The sequence below is a fragment of the Biomphalaria glabrata genome, chromosome 2 (assembly GCF_947242115.1).
Source record: "Biomphalaria glabrata chromosome 2, xgBioGlab47.1, whole genome shotgun sequence".
In the NCBI taxonomy this organism is placed as follows: domain Eukaryota; kingdom Metazoa; phylum Mollusca; class Gastropoda; family Planorbidae; genus Biomphalaria; species Biomphalaria glabrata.
Window position 1 is genome coordinate 26,314,373 of NC_074712.1, and position 18,568 is coordinate 26,332,940.

The 18,568-nt window shown below is 35.0% G+C and overlaps 2 protein-coding genes across 2 annotated transcripts in view; one reads left to right on the plus strand and one right to left on the minus strand.

Moving 5' to 3' along the window:
- Window positions 1-18,568, plus strand: part of LOC106060968 (choline O-acetyltransferase-like) — a 311,392-nt gene that overhangs the window by 149,053 nt on the left and 143,771 nt on the right. The gene's annotated exons all lie outside the window — the stretch shown is intronic.
- On the minus strand, window positions 9,504-11,738 carry LOC129924663 (uncharacterized). Its single transcript, XM_056021134.1, has one exon. The coding sequence runs from the start codon at window positions 11,736-11,738 to the stop codon at window positions 9,504-9,506; it is 2,235 nt and encodes a 744-aa protein (XP_055877109.1).

Below are 18,568 nucleotides of genomic sequence, written 5' to 3' on the forward strand. Positions count from 1 at the left end.
TCCAGGAAGAACATATTCTAGGGCACAATAAACGTCTACCGAAAGAATGAAGGGTCAGAATGTAATAAAGATTAATTATGTACACACACATATATATATATAATATTCACGGGGGGGGGGGGGGGGCTGGGGTAAGAGAAAAAATCCCCCCCCCCCGAAAAAAAAACTTGCTACGCCCATGATTAAAATTGATCTATTTTATTATTTTTTTTTTTTCATTTTGAAACAACCATTTTACCATCTGCCGTCCTAAAAGATTGAATGTTTATAAAATACAACTATTTACTTGGCTGTACTCGACTCATCCGAGATATGAAGAGTAATGTTAGTAACAAAGCAACCATTCACTTGTCTCTTGAGTCTAGATCAGTTGCGCAACTGAACTGCACTGAACACACGACTCGGTATATCTGGGTTTTAATTCGCAGAGCTTGATTTTTTTTAAAGTCCTCTAGAGCTTGATATCAAGAATCTATTCTCTTTTCTTACAGTTAGTGTACTCTGCCAGAATTCCTTTAAGAAAAAGATTCAGCTACCAAAAAAAAATTAAAAAATTATAAAGTCTTCTTAAAGAAAAAAAAAAAACTTGATAAAAAATGTTTTCAAGGTAAGCAGAACTTTTTGTTTAAAAAAAACAAAACTAAATTTTAATTTATTTTATAAAATCTTTTTGTTATTCTCGGAATATTTTGTCAGCTCTTTGTTTACAAGTTAACTGTCTGCCTGTCTGTCTGTCTGTTTTGTTTTTGTCTGGAACTTGTCTTACAGAATTTTTGAGAAGTTTTCAATGTGATCACGTGATCTAAGACTTCGAAAAAGTTCACTAGAAATTGTTGAAATCCTTTGAACATATACATCTAAATGTTCAGTGGAGAAAGTTTTAATTTCAAGCAGAGATTGATTCAAACATAACAAATGTCTGGTGTAGATTCTAGAAGAGAATTTTTTTTTAGAAAAGAATATTTTTTTCTATTTGCAACCTGCTAGTGTACCCAGACTTTCTTACGAGGGTCTCCCATGGTTCCCTTCTCACTTCCTGCGGAACAAATTGAAACCCATCGATTGGATGTTTATCACTGGACACCAGTCTGACAGCAGGTCAGAGGTCAGCAATCTCAGCGTGACGTCTAGGGAACACGTTTATTATAATGGGTGGCCATTTCTTGACCGCGCTGGGAACAGCTTCAAGTTGGTTCAATACTGAACTCAAGACGTGCTGCTATATTTAGAATTTGTCTTATTGGAAAAGTGTATGAATCTGAATCAATGTATTCTTGAAAGACATAGCCATCATTTTGTTTCTACTAGTTACTTGATACTCAGTTGTTTTTACATGGTACTAGATAGGGACTACTCACTATTTTCTAATAGGTACTAGATACTCAATAGCTTCAATTGTTTTATATTCAATAACTGATAGTAATCAATGTGTCCTGATTGGGTAGATATCTGTACACATCATTACGTCAACTTATCATATACTTATCATAGACTTATCCTACAGAATTACGTTCTTTTTCCACAATTCTTCTACGTTTTGTGTGTGTAGCCAAAAATTCTTTAAAAGTTTATCAAGAGCTGTGTACAAACAAATTTCTGTTTCCAAATACCAAGAGCTGTGCACAAACAAAGTTCTGTTTTCAAATACCAAGAGCTGTGCACAAACAAAGTTCTGTTTTCAAATACCAAGAGCTGTGTACAAACAAAGTTCTGTTTCCAAATACCAAGAGCTGTGTACAAACAAAGTTCTGTTTCCAAATACCAAGAGCTGTGTACAAACAAAGTTCTATTTCCAAATATCAAGAGCTGTGTACAAACAAAGTTCCGTTTCCAAATGCCAAGAGCTTTGTAAAAAGTATTATTTCTATGAACTTTGTTTTTATCAAGAACTGTGTACGAACAAAAGTTTTGTTACCAAATGTCAAGAGCTGTGTACAAATTACTGATTCAGTTGATCGTATCCGGTTTCGTTAGACATTTGAGTTCAAAACAAATTATCTTGAAGGAATGTGAAAAACAATTCAGTCATTCGTGTCATGCATAAAAATACTAAAAAGAAAAAAATCTGAACAAAATCTATTATTTTGTAAAAGGTTTTATTTTCATAATAGCTTTTGTTTTCTCCAGTAAGTTATTTATTTTACTTTGTTATATTATATTCAAAAGGTTTATTCGTCACGGTTTTCTAAACATAAGTCTAATCATTTAGTTTGAATGGAATCATTGGATAGTTGTCCAATATTAATTGTCAATGTTTCTTATTTAATTCCCCACAATCTATTGTCGCACTTGTTAGTGCATATCACATGGTTGTGTAGTTCTATACATAGTACATGACTTAGTTCTATACATAGTACATGACTTAGTTTTACACATAGTACATGACTTAGTTCTACACATAGTGCATGACTTAGTTCTACACATAGTACATGACTTAGTTCTACACATAGTACATAACTTAGTTCTACACATAGTACATGACTTAGTTCTACACATAGTACATGACTTAGTTCTACACATAGTACATGACTTAGTTCTACACATAGTACATGACTTAGTTCTATACATAGTACATGACTTAGTTCTACACATAGTACATGACTTAGTTCTATACATAGTACATGACTTAGTTCTACACATAGTACATGACTTAGTTCTACACATAGTACATGACTTAGTTCTACACATAGTACATGACTTAATTCTACACAAAATACATGACTTAGTTCTACACATAGTACATGACTTAGTTCTACACATAGTACATGGTGGAGTTCAGTTATACCACGATTTTCTCCCTCCGAACTGCTCCTCCAAACGTTGATTGATCAAACTATCTTAACGAAGTAGAACGCCCTAACGATGCGTGTATCGATTGCAATTAGGAGTTTCTTGTTTCACCCAGTCTTCAGTCATTAGGAGTCTACACGGTGAAACATTTCATATAACGCTGCAATAGATAAGCAATGCAGGAACACAGGACTCTGTATACCACCAATACTCTGAATACTAGACATATCTATACAGCTCTGTATCCCACCAATACTCTGAATACTAGACATATCTATACAGCTCTGTATCCCACCAATACTCTGAATACTAGACATATCTATACAGCTCTGTATAGCACCAATACTCTGAATACTAGACATATCTATACAGCTCTGTATCCCACCAATACTCTGAATACTAGACATATCTATACAGCTCTGTATCCCACCAATACTCTGAATACTAGACATATCTATACAGCTCTGTATCCCACCAATACTCTGAATACTAGACATATCTATACAGCTCTGTATAGCACCAATACTCTGAATACTAGACATATCTATACAGCTCTGTATAGCACCAATACTCTGAATACTAGACATATCTATACAGCTCTGTATAGCACCAATACTCTGAATACTAGACATATCTATACAGCTCTGTATAGCACCAATACTCTGAATACTAGACATATCTATACAGCTCTGTATCCCACCAATACTCTGAATACTAGACATATCTATACAGCTCTGTATAGCACCAATACTCTGAATACTAGACATATCTATACAGCTCTGTATAGCACCAATACTCTGAATACTAGACATATCTATACAGCTCTGTATAGCACCAATACTCTGAATACTAGACATATCTATACAGCTCTGTATAGCACCAATACTCTGAATACTAGACATATCTATACAGCTCTGTATAGCACCAATACTCTGAATACTAGACATATCTATACAGCTCTGTATAGCACCAATACTCTGAATACTAGACATATCTATACAGCTCTGTATAGCACCAATACTCTGAATACTAGACATATCTATACAGCTCTGTATAGCACCAATATTCTGAATACTAGACATATCTATACAGCTCTGTATAGCACCAATACTCTGAATACTAGACATATCTATACAGCTCTGTATCCCACCAATACTCTGAATACTAGACATATCTATACAGCTCTGTATAGCACCAATACTCTGAATACTAGACATATCTATACAGCTCTGTATAGCACCAATACTCTGAATACTAGACATATCTATACAGCTCTGTATAGCACCAATACTCTGAATACTAGACATATCTATACAGCTCTGTATCCCACCAATACTCTGAATACTAGACTGTTACGTGCGCATGTTAATGTAAATGTGAAATGGTGCGAATGCGTGTTGAACGGAGAGGAGAAAAGAAAATGGAGAAAATAGAAACGAAATAGTGTTCTAGTGTTCATGAGAATTAAAATGAGTTCTAAGCGATGACGTTGTTGTTTTAGTGTTAATGTACTGTTTAAAGAGTCTCATTCTAGAAAGGAACGTAACAAGTGGCGCCCAACGTAAAGGTAAAACCTACGTAGTCCTTTATACACAGTTGATCTCCTGTCAACAGATAGTAGAGATATCATATTATATAGTCTAGATCTAGCGATAGGATACTATTCAATTCGATTAATAGTAATAGAAAATGGCGGACAAGGCTGAGGTAGCAGCGTTGAAAGAAGAGGGAAGGTTGTTAGAGCTTGAAGGGGCAGAACTAAGAAAATACGTACAAGAAAGGTTGATGGAGAGGGAGAGATTAGCAATGGAAAGAGAAAAAGAAAAGGAGAGATTAGCAATGGAAAGAGAAAAAGAAAAGGAGAGATTAGACATGGAGGACAAAAGAGAAAGAGAAAAAGAAAAGGAAAGATTAGACAAGGAGGACAAAAGAGAAAGAGAAAAGATAGCCATTGAAAGGGAAAAGAAAAACGAATTAGTTGCCATTGAAAGAGAGAGATTGGCGTTCGAAAAAGAGACGGCCGAGAAAAAGTTAAAAACAACCCAAGAAAAAGAGAGTGATAAAAGAAAAGGGGAAACTACAGGGAACAAACTAGCAAAGTATAAAGGTGCAATATTCGAAGAAGCTAAAATGGACATAGACATTTTTTTGAAGAAATTTGAAATTGAAATGAGGGAACTGGAATACCCCGAAGACAAATGGTCATTCTTATTATCGAAGTCATTCGTAGCAGAGGCTCCATCGAAGATATGCATGAACCAGAGCAGCTATAGCGTGGTGAAAGAACAATTACTACGAACGTACGGAAAAACAGAGGCGTACTACCGTGAACAATTTGTTAACTGTGCGATAGAAACAAATGATGACCCACAGACATTCCTGGACAGAATGACCAGTCATTTTGAAAATTGGACTGAAACCGCTAAAATAGAAAAGACCTTTGACGGTTTAAAGACATTTCTAATGATAGACAAAGCAATTTATGAGTGTCAGGAGGAATTAAAAATATTTTTGTTGGAGAGGAAACCAAAAGCCATAGAAGACATAGTGAGACTGATAAGGGCTTATAAAGTGGCACATCCCGATAAGAAACTATCCAGAGGCAGTGACATAGAAGAAATAGTTGCATTTAACAGAACAAGAGATACACGAGACAACTACATCAACAATGGAAGACGATTTAGATATGATGAACAAAATAGATTTAGAGGACAAGGAAGGAACCAAATGGGTAGTAGACAAGGACATTTTTATAGTAATCGAGGGCGATACCAAAGAAATGTACAGGGAAGATACGGCGGAGTGAGAGATAGAAGAGATCAAAGCCTTTCAATGTTAACATGTGCAGGAAGCCTTGAGTATTTTGAGACTTTCGTGGGAAACAAAATAGCAAGGACGATACGAGATTCAGGCAGTACAATTGTGGGTGTTAATAAGAAATTAGTAGAAGAACAAGAATATACCGGCAAAACCAGGAATTGTGTGATGTTTGATGGGAAGACTGTACAATTACCAGTTGCTAGAATTAAAATTGATACACCATATTTTACTGGAATTGTGGATGCATGTGTAATAGACCATGCTCATATTGATTTGATTATCGGAAATATTCCAGGTATAAAGAATTGCAATGAAAAGGATATGGGAAATTGGAAGAAGTGTTTCGGAATGAGTATTACTCGATCCAAATGTAAGGACCTGGATGCAGGAGATCTGGAAAAATTATTTCAGTTACCAGATAAGAAAAAAAAAAAAGAAGGATTAATAGGAAACTCAGAAACATTAGAACTTAATGATGTAGTATTCAACAAGGAAAGGTTTATTACAGAACAAAAAAATGACCCAGAGATGCGTCAGTTGGCCCAGAAAGGAGGTAGAGGAGGAAGATTTTATATAGAAAGAGGAATTTTGGTAAGAGAAATTGAGTCACAAGGAAGAAAAATTATACAGGTTGTTGTACCAGCTGAATTTAGAAATGTTATATTGAAGAATGGGCATGATGAAGCATATGCAGGCCACATGGGAATTCACAAAACAAAACAAAGAATATTTAGGGACTTTTATTGGCCATCTATTAGCAAAGACATCAAAAATTATGTGTTGTCGTGCAAAGTTTGTCAAATGAAAGGCACTAAAAAAATCAGAGCTCCATTACAAAAGGTAGATATACCAGAAAGGCCATTTAGGAAGATTGCGATTGATTTGATTGGACCCATGCCGGTGATATCAAATAGGGGTCATCGATATATTCTAACTGTAATAGACGTTTGCTCAAGATGGCCAGAAGCGATCCCACTAAAAAGAATTGAAGCCAGTGATATAGTTCAAGCGTTATATTCATTATTTACACGGTTTGGATTTCCTGAAGAGGTACTGTCAGATAGGGGCACACAGTTCCACTGCCAACTAACGACAACATTTTTGAAAATGTTTGGAATTCGGCAACGGTTTACAGCCCCGTACCACCCGCAGAGCAACGGTATTTGTGAACGTTTTAACTGTACGTTAAAGAAGGCGTTGTCGAAAGTAGCAGATGACAATCCCAAAGAATGGGATGTGGCATTACCCTCAATCCTTTTCGCATACAGAGAGAGCCGTAACGAAACCACGGGGTATTCGCCATTTCAGATGATTTATGGAGGAAATCCAAGAGGCCCAATGGCAATCCTAAAAGAACTAATACTCCCACAAGAACATGTTGGAAATAAAGAAAGTTACGATATAGTGACAGAAACTAGAAATAAAGTAATAAAGGCTTGTGAGGAAGCGAGCAAACATGTGCTTGATAAAAATGAACTAACACAGTCTAGGGTGAATGAACACAGGAAATTGACCAAACTAGAAGTAGGTCAAGATGTTTTGGTATTACTAAAGGATAAGGAGAATGTACTATTCACGAAATGGTTGGGTCCTTATAAGGTAACAAGGAAAATTAGTGATGTGGATTATGAAATTAATATTGATTCAAGGCTGAAAATATTTCATGTGGATATGCTAAAAGAATTTAGGTCGAAACAAAAAAGTGAAAAAAGCAGTAAAGAAGACCCATTGGTCATGGGTACATCCGTGAGTGTAGACATTGAGACAGAAGAAAGATTGGGACACATAGAAACAATTTCAACCGATGCCAGTCAAACATGGAAAGATGTGGAAGTGAAGGGAATTTCGTCAGACAGAGCTAAGGAAGTAACAACATTATTAGAAGATTTTAAGAATATTTTTACAGATTTACCAGGAAAAACGAATATCATAGAACATGATATCAAATTAACAGGCAGAGTTCCAAATAAACTACCTCAATATGCTGTACCATTGCATCACAGAGAAGCATTACAGAAAGAAATAGATGAACTACTTCAATTGGGAGTGATAGAACCATCTAATTCGTCATGTGCTGCACCAGTTGTACTGGTTAAAAAAAAATGTGGTAACATTAGACTGTGTGTAGATTACCGCCAACTAAATAAAGTTACAGAATTTGACCCATTCCCAATGCCACAGGCAGAGGAAATGTTTACTAAATTGAAAAAAGCGAAAATTTTCACCACGTTGGACCTTTCTAGAGGATACTGGCAAGTACCTCTAAAGGAAGAGGCTAAACCACTATCCGCATTTAAGACACCATTCGGAGTCTATCAGTGGAATGTGATGAGTTTTGGCTTAGTAAATGCCCCAGCCACTTTTAACAGGATGATGGCAAAGATACTGGGCCACAGAAGAGACACTATTTGCTATTTAGATGATATCTGCATCTTCAGTGAGGACTGGAACGAACACTTACAGAGTCTAAGAGAGATATTTGCTATTATCAAGGGAAACAATTTGACATTGAAACCAACAAAAATAAAAATTGGACTTAGTGAAATTCCTTTTTTGGGATACAAGATAAAAAATGAATCAATTACACCACTGGAAGAAACAGTTGCAAAAATAATGGATATTAGTGTACCAAAAACAAAAAAACAAATTAGAAGCCTTTTAGGTCTATGCAATTTTTATAGAAAATTTGTTCCAAAATTTGCAGAAATGATTGAACCTCTTACAAATCTTACCAAGAAAGGGAAATCTAACATTATAGTCTGGTCTGAACAATGTCAAAGATCGCTAGACAAGATTAAGAGGGTGTTTTCTGAAAACCCAATATTAAAATTGCCCGATAGTACTAGAGAATTTATTTTGGCAACGGATGCTTCATCCATAGCTATAGGGGGCTGTTTGATGCAAGAGTATAGTGGAATTGCACACCCTGTTTTTTATGTAAGCAGGAAACTAACCCTTGCAGAGTTAAACTATGCAACTATTGAAAAAGAGGGGCTGGCAATTGTGTGGTGCATAACAAAGCTAAGTTTTTATCTGATGGGGGCTAAATTTCAATTATGGACTGATCATGCTCCGTTGGCATTTATTAATTTAAATAAATGTGGTAATAATAGAATTGCTAGGTGGGCATTACAACTGATGGACTATAAATTTGAGATCAAGACAATACCAGGGAAAGAAAATGTTGTGGCAGATACATTATCACGATGTACTTAGGTTGGTGAGATTGTGTAGGGTATATAATGATTACTTACATGCTGTTAAGAATTAATCTATTTTATTGTTTACAATTGTAAATTCTGGCACGGAGTGTAGTAGATATTCCACAGAGGATTGTCCAATTGGGAGTATACACAACAATGATTAGTGAACAGATATAGATTTAAATTGAATTATAGGCGGGGAGTGGTATTAACGAAATCTGCATGATTACATAGAGATATGCATAGATATATATATGTGTCAATTGTTCATAATAACAATTAGTATTGTGATTGTTACTGTCACAATGGGTGAATATAAATGCTATATGTTAAATCTAATGTTAGAATTGTATTGGTATTAATATGTCATTGTGTATGATTTTGTTTTGTAGTACATTATGGTTCTCTATGTTACAGAGAATTTAAAGTAGTTTTAACTTGGAATAGGCTGATAAGATATGTGACAATTTATATTTGGGACGTTCGATGTACATCGAACTTGTTAAACAGGGGGGTGTTACGTGCGCATGTTAATGTAAATGTGAAATGGTGCGAATGCGTGTTGAACGGAGAGGAGAAAAGAAAATGGAGAAAATAGAAACGAAATAGTGTTCTAGTGTTCATGAGAATTAAAATGAGTTCTAAGCGATGACGTTGTTGTTTTAGTGTTAATGTACTGTTTAAAGAGTCTCATTCTAGAAAGGAACGTAACATAGACATATCTATACAGCTCTGTATAGCACCAATACTCTGAATACTAGACATATCTATACAGCTCTGTATAGCACCAATACTCTGAATACTAGACATATCTATACAGCTCTGTATAGCACCAATACTCTGAATACTAGACATATCTATACAGCTCTGTATCCCACCAATACTCTGAATACTAGACATATCTATACAGCTCTGTATAGCACCAATACTCTGAATACTAGACATATCTATACAGCTCTGTATAGCACCAATACTCTGAATACTAGACATATCTATACAGCTCTGTATAGCACCAATACTCTGAATACTAGACATATCTATACAGCTCTGTATAGCACCAATACTCTGAATACTAGACATATCTATACAGCTCTGTATAGCACCAATACTCTGAATACTAGACATATCTATACAGCTCTGTATCCCACCAATACTCTGAATACTAGACATATCTATACAGCTCTGTATCCCACCAATACTCTGAATACTAGACATATCTATACAGCTCTGTATCCCACCAATACTCTGAATACTAGACATATCTATACAGCTCTGTATAGCACCAATACTCTGAATACTAGACATATCTATACAGCTCTGTATAGCACCAATACTCTGAATACTAGACATATCTATACAGCTCTGTATAGCACCAATACTCTGAATACTAGACATATCTATACAGCTCTGTATAGCACCAATACTCTGAATACTAGACATATCTATACAGCTCTGTATAGCACCAATACTCTGAATACTAGACATATCTATACAGCTCTGTATAGCACCAATACTCTGAATACTAGACATATCTATACAGCTCTGTATCCCACCAATACTCTGAATACTAGACATATCTATACAGCTCTGTATCCCACCAATACTCTGAATACTAGACATATCTATACAGCTCTGTATAGCACCAATACTCTGAATACTAGACATATCTATACAGCTCTGTATAGCACCAATACTCTGAATACTAGACATATCTATACAGCTCTGTATAGCACCAATACTCTGAATACTAGACATATCTACACAGCTCTGTATCCCACCAATACTCTGAATACTAGACATATCTATACAGCTCTGTATAGCACCAATACTCTGAATACTAGACATATCTATACAGCTCTGTATAGCACCAATACTCTGAATACTAGACATATCTATACAGCTCTGTATAGCACCAATACTCTGAATACTAGACATATCTATACAGCTCTGTATAGCACCAATACTCTGAATACTAGACATATCTACACAGCTCTGTATCCCACCAATACTCTGAATACTAGACATATCTATACAGCTCTGTATACCACCAATACTCTGAATACTAGACATATCTATACAGCTCTGTATAGCACCAATACTCTGAATACTAGACATATCTATACAGCTCTGTATAGCACCAATACTCTGAATACTAGACATATCTATACAGCTCTGTATCCCACCAATACTCTGAATACTAGACATATCTATACAGCTCTGTATAGCACCAATACTCTGAATACTAGACATATCTATACAGCTCTGTATAGCACCAATACTCTGAATACTAGACATATCTATACAGCTCTGTATACCACCAATACTCTGAATACTAGACATATCTATACAGCTCTGTATAGCACCAATACTCTGAATACTAGACATATCTATACAGCTCTGTATAGCACCAATACTCTGAATACTAGACATATCTATACAGCTCTGTATAGCACCAATACTCTGAATACTAGACATATCTATACAGCTCTGTATAGCACCAATACTCTGAATACTAGACATATCTATACAGCTCTGTATCCCACCAATACTCTGAATACTAGACATATCTATACAGCTCTGTATAGCACCAATACTCTGAATACTAGACATATCTATACAGCTCTGTATAGCACCAATACTCTGAATACTAGACATATCTATACAGCTCTGTATCCCACCAATACTCTGAATACTAGACATATCTATACAGCTCTGTATAGCACCAATACTCTGAATACTAGACATATCTATACAGCTCTGTATAGCACCAATACTCTGAATACTAGACATATCTATACAGCTCTGTATCCCACCAATACTCTGAATACTAGACATATCTATACAGCTCTGTATCCCACCAATACTCTGAATACTAGACATATCTATACAGCTCTGTATCCCACCAATACTCTGAATACTAGACATATCTATACAGCTAGTTTTTTGTTTATATTACTGCTTCTCCTTTTATGAATACTTTGTGTGTGTGTGTGAAGTGTTTGCAAGGATTTATCTTCCCCTGCACAGCAGAGCTGTGATTTGTTCCTGAAACTGCAGGCTGGTATCCTCTGCTTCTTTCTGGCTCTTGGCTCATCCATCATTTCTGATCACGTGATTGGAACTCTTCAGACGGATGTGTACAAGTTTTCCAGTTAGATAAAAATAAATGGCGGCAATATCGAACACTTTCCCCTCCCCTCCCCCATCATAGCAGACTTGTATCATTGAGACAGAAGTAAGAAGAATGTGTCTATCAATAAACTCTTCCTCCATAGACCAGCCAAATACAGACGAGTGTTCAGGGAACTGACATAACAAGAGACATGGTGAAACAGTTTTTGTGGGGGAACAATTCTAGCACTGGCGGATCCAGGAGGGGGGCGGTAGGGGCAATCGCCCCCCCCCCCCACTCGACCGACCCCCCCCCTCCGCTCGAAGGGGGGGCGGACGAATTTCAGTATAGAATTCGCACAATTTGTATACAAATTTATTACTTATGTTAATAATATATACTGATTATTTATATTTCAACCTATTTTTTAATTATTTCGCCCCCTCCTCTAGTATGTTGACCGATTTGGTGGGGTCGGGAGGGGGCAATGGTATCAATCCCGCCCCCCCCATACACTTTCGAGTGGGGGGGGGGGCGGTCCAATTTATTTGTAGAAATCACAGCTTGCTAACAGAATCAATTAAATATCTATATGATTAAAACTTGTTATTGATATTTTAACCGATCTTTATATTATGTCGTTCCCTGTTTACCGTTTGGGGTGGGGGGGGGGCGAATACCTCTACTGCCCTTCCCACCTAAACCATTTGAGTGGGGGGGATGGTCCTACTTTTATGGAGAAATCATAGTTTGTGAACAAAATTAGTTGAATTAATCTATAAATTTTATATTACGTCGCTCCCTTTCTGGTATCTTGGTCGATTCGGTTGGGTTGGGGGGAGGGCGATTGCATGTACTGCCCTTCCCACTTTAGCCCTCTGAGTGGGGGGGGGCGGTCCTATTTTTATGGAGAATAATAGTTTTTGAACAAAATTAGTTGAATATCTATATAATATAAACTACGTATTGATATGTAAACCCATTGTATATTATGTCGTACCATACTCTAATCTCAAATTTTATCATTAGTAAATTTAAATGAAAAAAGGTTGCACCAGGTGGGAAGGGCGATATATGCAATTGCATTTCCCCCATCGGACAAACCAATACTTTTTCTTTTAGTATTATAGTTTAGAAATTACAAAATGTAAAAAATCTGCCACTAATATTATTTATATATACTATAAATTAAATTCTTATATCGAGTCGCCCAACTTTTTTTTTTATTCTTTGATGCCAAATGCAATCTTTAGCAGAAATTATTAAAGGAGCGAGGATTAATCGTTTTCATTCTACCGCCCCTCCCATTTCCAGAGTTTATTTAATTTCACATGAATTTATCATAATTATTTTAAGAAAGACTTTGCAATGGAAAAGTTAGAATTCAAACGAAATTTTTCAGTATAAGAATCATGATTGAGATGAGTTCTAAACCGAAGGAAAACATTTATAGTCGCCTTTTCCCAACCTTTACTCAATCGGATATTTTTCTAGTTAAATAAATTTGGGATTATAACTCACAACTTATACTACAATGTTATTGAATATTATTTATCGAATAATTTTTTTTCGGCGGCGATCCTCAAAGCCAAAATCTAAATATGTGGGGTATCTTATCTTTTCAAGGAACAAATCTGTTTTATTTGCAATGTATTAAGGGCCTATAAATTCATATTAGAATATCTTTCAAGTACAATATTATTCAAAAGGTCCTTTTTTTTTAATAGTATGAATAATGAGCTTAAGGTCAGGAGAATGCGTTTCTGCAGTGAAAAATGCCAGAAAACGCTTTTGGCGTCGAGGCTTCGCCCCGAACTCCATTGATGAATAATGAGCTGTTGATGTCAGGAAAATGCGTTTCTGCAGTGAAGAATGCAAGAAAACGCTTTTGTCGTCGGGGTTAGGCCCGAACTCTATTGATGAATAATAAGCGTAGATGTCAGGAGAATGCGTTTCTGCAGTAAAGAATACAAGTAAATGCTTTTAGCGTCGGGGCTTAGCCCCGAACTTCATTGATGAATGATGAGCTGTAGATGTCAGGAGAATGCGTTTCTGCAGTGAAGAATGCAAGAAAACGCTTTTGTCGTCGGGGCTTTGCCCCAAACCCCACTAGGGAACCTTATAGCGTTGCCCCATTTTTTCGCCGAAGGTTGAGAAATGCTGCTTTTTAAAATTCTCATATATATATATATATATATATATATATATATATATATATATATATATATATATATATATATATATATGTGTGTGTGTGTGTGTGTGTGTATGTGTGTGTGTGTGTGTGTTCTGTACACACGTTTATGCATAGGGTTTAGGGTTTACTGGGCGTTAGGGTTAGGGTTTGGAAAAAAATCGCCCCCCCCACTCCAAAGTTCTGGATCCGCTAGTGAATTCTAGTCAATAGCAACAATAAAGTGAAGGAACATTTTATGCATAAAAAAAATATCCTGTATTTTACAGATCATAGTTTAACAAGACTATCATGAATGCAGCACATGCATCAACCCCAAAAGGTTTAAAATGATAAGAATTCATTACAGCAGGGGACTCGAATTCGACAACTGTTTATCCGACTTCTATTTATCCCACTTTCACGAAAGACAAAATATTGAAATAGTTTCGTTTTATTGAAGTGACCAAGTTCTTTCATGGATTCATTCTCAATAAAACTCTTCATAGAAACAACATTAACAAGAACAAAATCGTGTCGTAAGATGCCAAAAAAAAGTAAAGTAATATTAACTTAACGCTGTCAAAATAGCAACAGGAATAGTTATCATATACTCTTACAAACACGCGTCTTTTTTAGCGGCCCCCGAAAAGGGAAAAGACGCTATTAGTTTTGTGTGAAATGTCTGTTCGTTCGTCCGTTCCGTTTAGATCTCGTAAACTAGAAAAGATAGTGAAAATCCGACATCCTAATATGTTAGACCATTCAAAGTTCTGATGCAACGTCTACTTTGTTCTTTTCTAAAAGCAAAAAAAACTAATTTTGTAAATCACTTATGGAAGCAGTTTTTCATAAAAGTACACCACTTTTACAACTATTCACTACTAATAGTAACAAACACTGCAGGCTCCTCAGTAGGGTAGAAAACCAATTGCCATATTTTAACACTTTTATGCAAATGGTTTTAGATTTTTTGTCAAATTTTTTTTTTTTTACATTTTTATTGCTACATTCTGTCCTAATAATTACAACATTTACCCCCTCAAAAAATAATATTTTTTTGAGAGAAAATCTATTTAGTATACATATAAGTTGGACATAATTTCAAACAACAATTAATAAGTAGTTTTTCATATTATCGCGTGAACTGCACAGTGATATCACAAACATAAAACACTTACCTAAACGAATTTTTTTTTTACGTAAATGCTATTCAAAATCTCCTTTTGAGGATTTGACTAAGAGATTGTCAAAACAATTAGATCAATTAGATATTCATTATAAGACATCAGTTAGGCCAGGTTTGCATTTAACTTCACATTCACTTTCACCTATCCTTTGGTTTGTTGGACCGCCGGGGCACCACACAAGATCAGTCAACCTTCTTTCTCCATTCTTCTCTTGTCATTTGCCTTTGATAGAATTTAATTTTAATGTTCTTTCTGAAAATAATGAAACCTGCCTTTTTACCTGCTTGGGTGGACCACTTCGTGGGTCGATTTTGAGTACAAACAGTCTTTGTAACCTTGTTTTTTTTTTAATTGATTTTTATTAATTTTATATTTGAAACAAATCCATGTTATTTCTATGTAAGGCTTGTCTTCGAGTCCGAAGATTAATGAGGAATGCATTAACGTAAAGATAGATAGATAGATAAATAGATAAATAGATAAATAGATAAATAGATAAATAGATAGATAGATAGATAGATAGATAGATAGATAGATACATAGATAAATAGATAAATAGATAGATACATAGATACATAGATAAATAGATAAATAGATAAATAGATAAATAGATAAATAGATAAATAGATAAATAGATAGATAAATAGATAAATAGATAAATAGATAGATAGACAGATAGATAAATAGATAGATAGATAGATACATAGATAAATAGATAAATAGATAGATAGATAGATAGATAGATAGATAAATAGATAGATAGATAGATACATAGATAAATAGATAAATAGATACATAGATAAATAGATAAATAGATAGATAGACAGATAGATAGATAGATAGATAGATAGATAGATAGATAGATAGATAGATAGATAGATAGATAAAAATATGGAGACAGCGTGATGAGGTAAAACCCCAACATTCCCAGCTTGTAGAGATTAGATCAAAGTGAAGTGAAAATGTGAAGTACTGAACTAGCCCCAAAGTCCGAACATAGTTTCCGAATGTCTCCTGACAGCTGAACGCAACTTGAGCGCAGACACAGAGAGTAACTTTGTCTAATACCGGTCCGTTTGTCAAACACAGACACCAGGTCCATGCCTGCTCGCTTTGTTGTAGGCACGAAATTTCATGATGCTTGGTTTGGACAATGTTCTTTGCCAGCCCTTCTCGTGTGGACCCGGCAAGGGCAAGTAATTACAACCCTCGGGCTGGCAGGGGGGAGACAACTACAAGAACACACAGTCTGAAGTCACTTGAAAACCTAGCTAGCCAATAAATCGAATTAAGGCTATGAGTTGCTTTTAGGAAAATTGGATCCGCTTTTTCCGACTTAGAATTGATCGCAAGTCGGAATTAGGGTATTTGCTAGATATTATAAGTATGAGGCTATAGACAGGGACTACCAGGTTGAAACAATAAACAGAGGTCTTAAATTGTCCAGTGCAGTACTTCAAATGGCACATCCAGGACACACAAGCACTGGCACAAGATGTAAAATAGTGAAAGTTTCATCCGGCCCTAAACAAGATTTGAAATAATGAATTTTAAGAATTTCACTCGCTATTAAAACTTTAATATAAGTTGAAATATTGAAGAATATTTTTTTAAATGTTCATTGAATTTTGTTGTTTCTACTGATTTGAAATTGGTAAAAAAAAAAAGCAGGAAACTAAATTTCATAATATGTTAAAAGTTATTCAATAAGTGACTGGCAATTTTGTGTTTGTTGTTTTTTCATGTTACTGAGCAATTTAGTCAAACATCGTGTCAGATGTACCTATAAGCAATATATAATGCTTTGTTTCATAGATGAGTGGACCTTGTAGTACTTTTGAAACAAAAGTGTTTTTTGAAGTACCTTTTATACATTTAAAACTAGAGTGAACTTTAAAGTACTTTTTGTACATTTGAAACAAGAATAGACTTTGAAGTACTTTTTATATATTTGAAACATGAGTGAATTCTGAAGTACTTTTATATATTTGAAAGATGAATGAATGAATTTTATTTAGCCTAAAACTTGAGGGGACTTTGAAGTACTTTTTATACTTTTGAAAGACAAGCCACTTTGCTGTATTTGAAGCTACAACAGCTTATAGGGACATTGATTGATTAGGACTCTTGACTTGGAATTGAAAAAGTATCTTCTATGACAAATTAAAATGCTAAGATACTAGTTACAATATTTGTTTACTATTTCTGGAAAAAAGTTTAAAGTTTAAAAATTAAAACAAAACAATCTAATTTGTTTGCATCTAGAATCAGTTATCTCAAAATGACACGTCACATTTCACGAAGGTTACTAATATGAAGGAAGACAAACTTTGGAATTATGAGTTCGAAAGATATCTAGATTTCAGTGAGCTAGAGAATAAGATGCAGATATTTTCAGTTTGTCTTTGAATGTAAAGTTGTGTAAACAAACTGACAACTTCAAACTAAGTATTATCTCAAACAATTATTTTAAATGTTCCAAACTTAGAACTCTGCCAGAGCTTGACACAATCTAGTTTTCCAAATTGAATTTCAGATGTTCTGGGAATGTTTGCAATATTTACATTTTCATAGAATTTTGAGCAACTTTTTTCAATCATGAAACAGACACAAAACTGTTACAGAAATCCGTTGAGGAACAGCTCACAGTTCATTGGTTATTAGAAGAATAGTTCAGTGTTCATTCGTGAGGAACTAGTATCAAAACACACGAGTTTTACATATCAATACAGTACTAGTGTCACTCTGACATTATTAACTCCAATAAAATTTTTAAATAAAAAATAAATTATATCCATCAAAAATGTTCCCATTTATTTTGTTCCCCTCACTTGAGTCAGAAAGCAAACATAAATTAAAATATTTATTAATTAACTATTTATTGATGTAGTTCAGTAAGTCACAAGTCTCTTGGTAGCACTACACAAGAAAGTCTACAAACAATGACATATTGATCTGACTGTGGTATTTGTTGTCCATTCTTTTCCACTTATTGAAATGTGTATGTCAGCATGTCATTGGCACAGCAGAGCTTTGCTTCTAGTTGTCAAGGCTGGTATGGGACAAGACTACAATGTAGCACGTACTGTTTCAAACTGAAGACAACGTATATATGGAACCAACCATTCTGGAGTTCTATTGAAGTCTGTAGGTGGGTTATTTTATAAACATTTAATTTTATGGACAAAAGTTGAAACAATTGTGTAAGTCTTTCAAATCTTTAGAAACACAATTGAATTTTATATTGACTATGCAAGCATACAATTGTATTTCTTCAGAC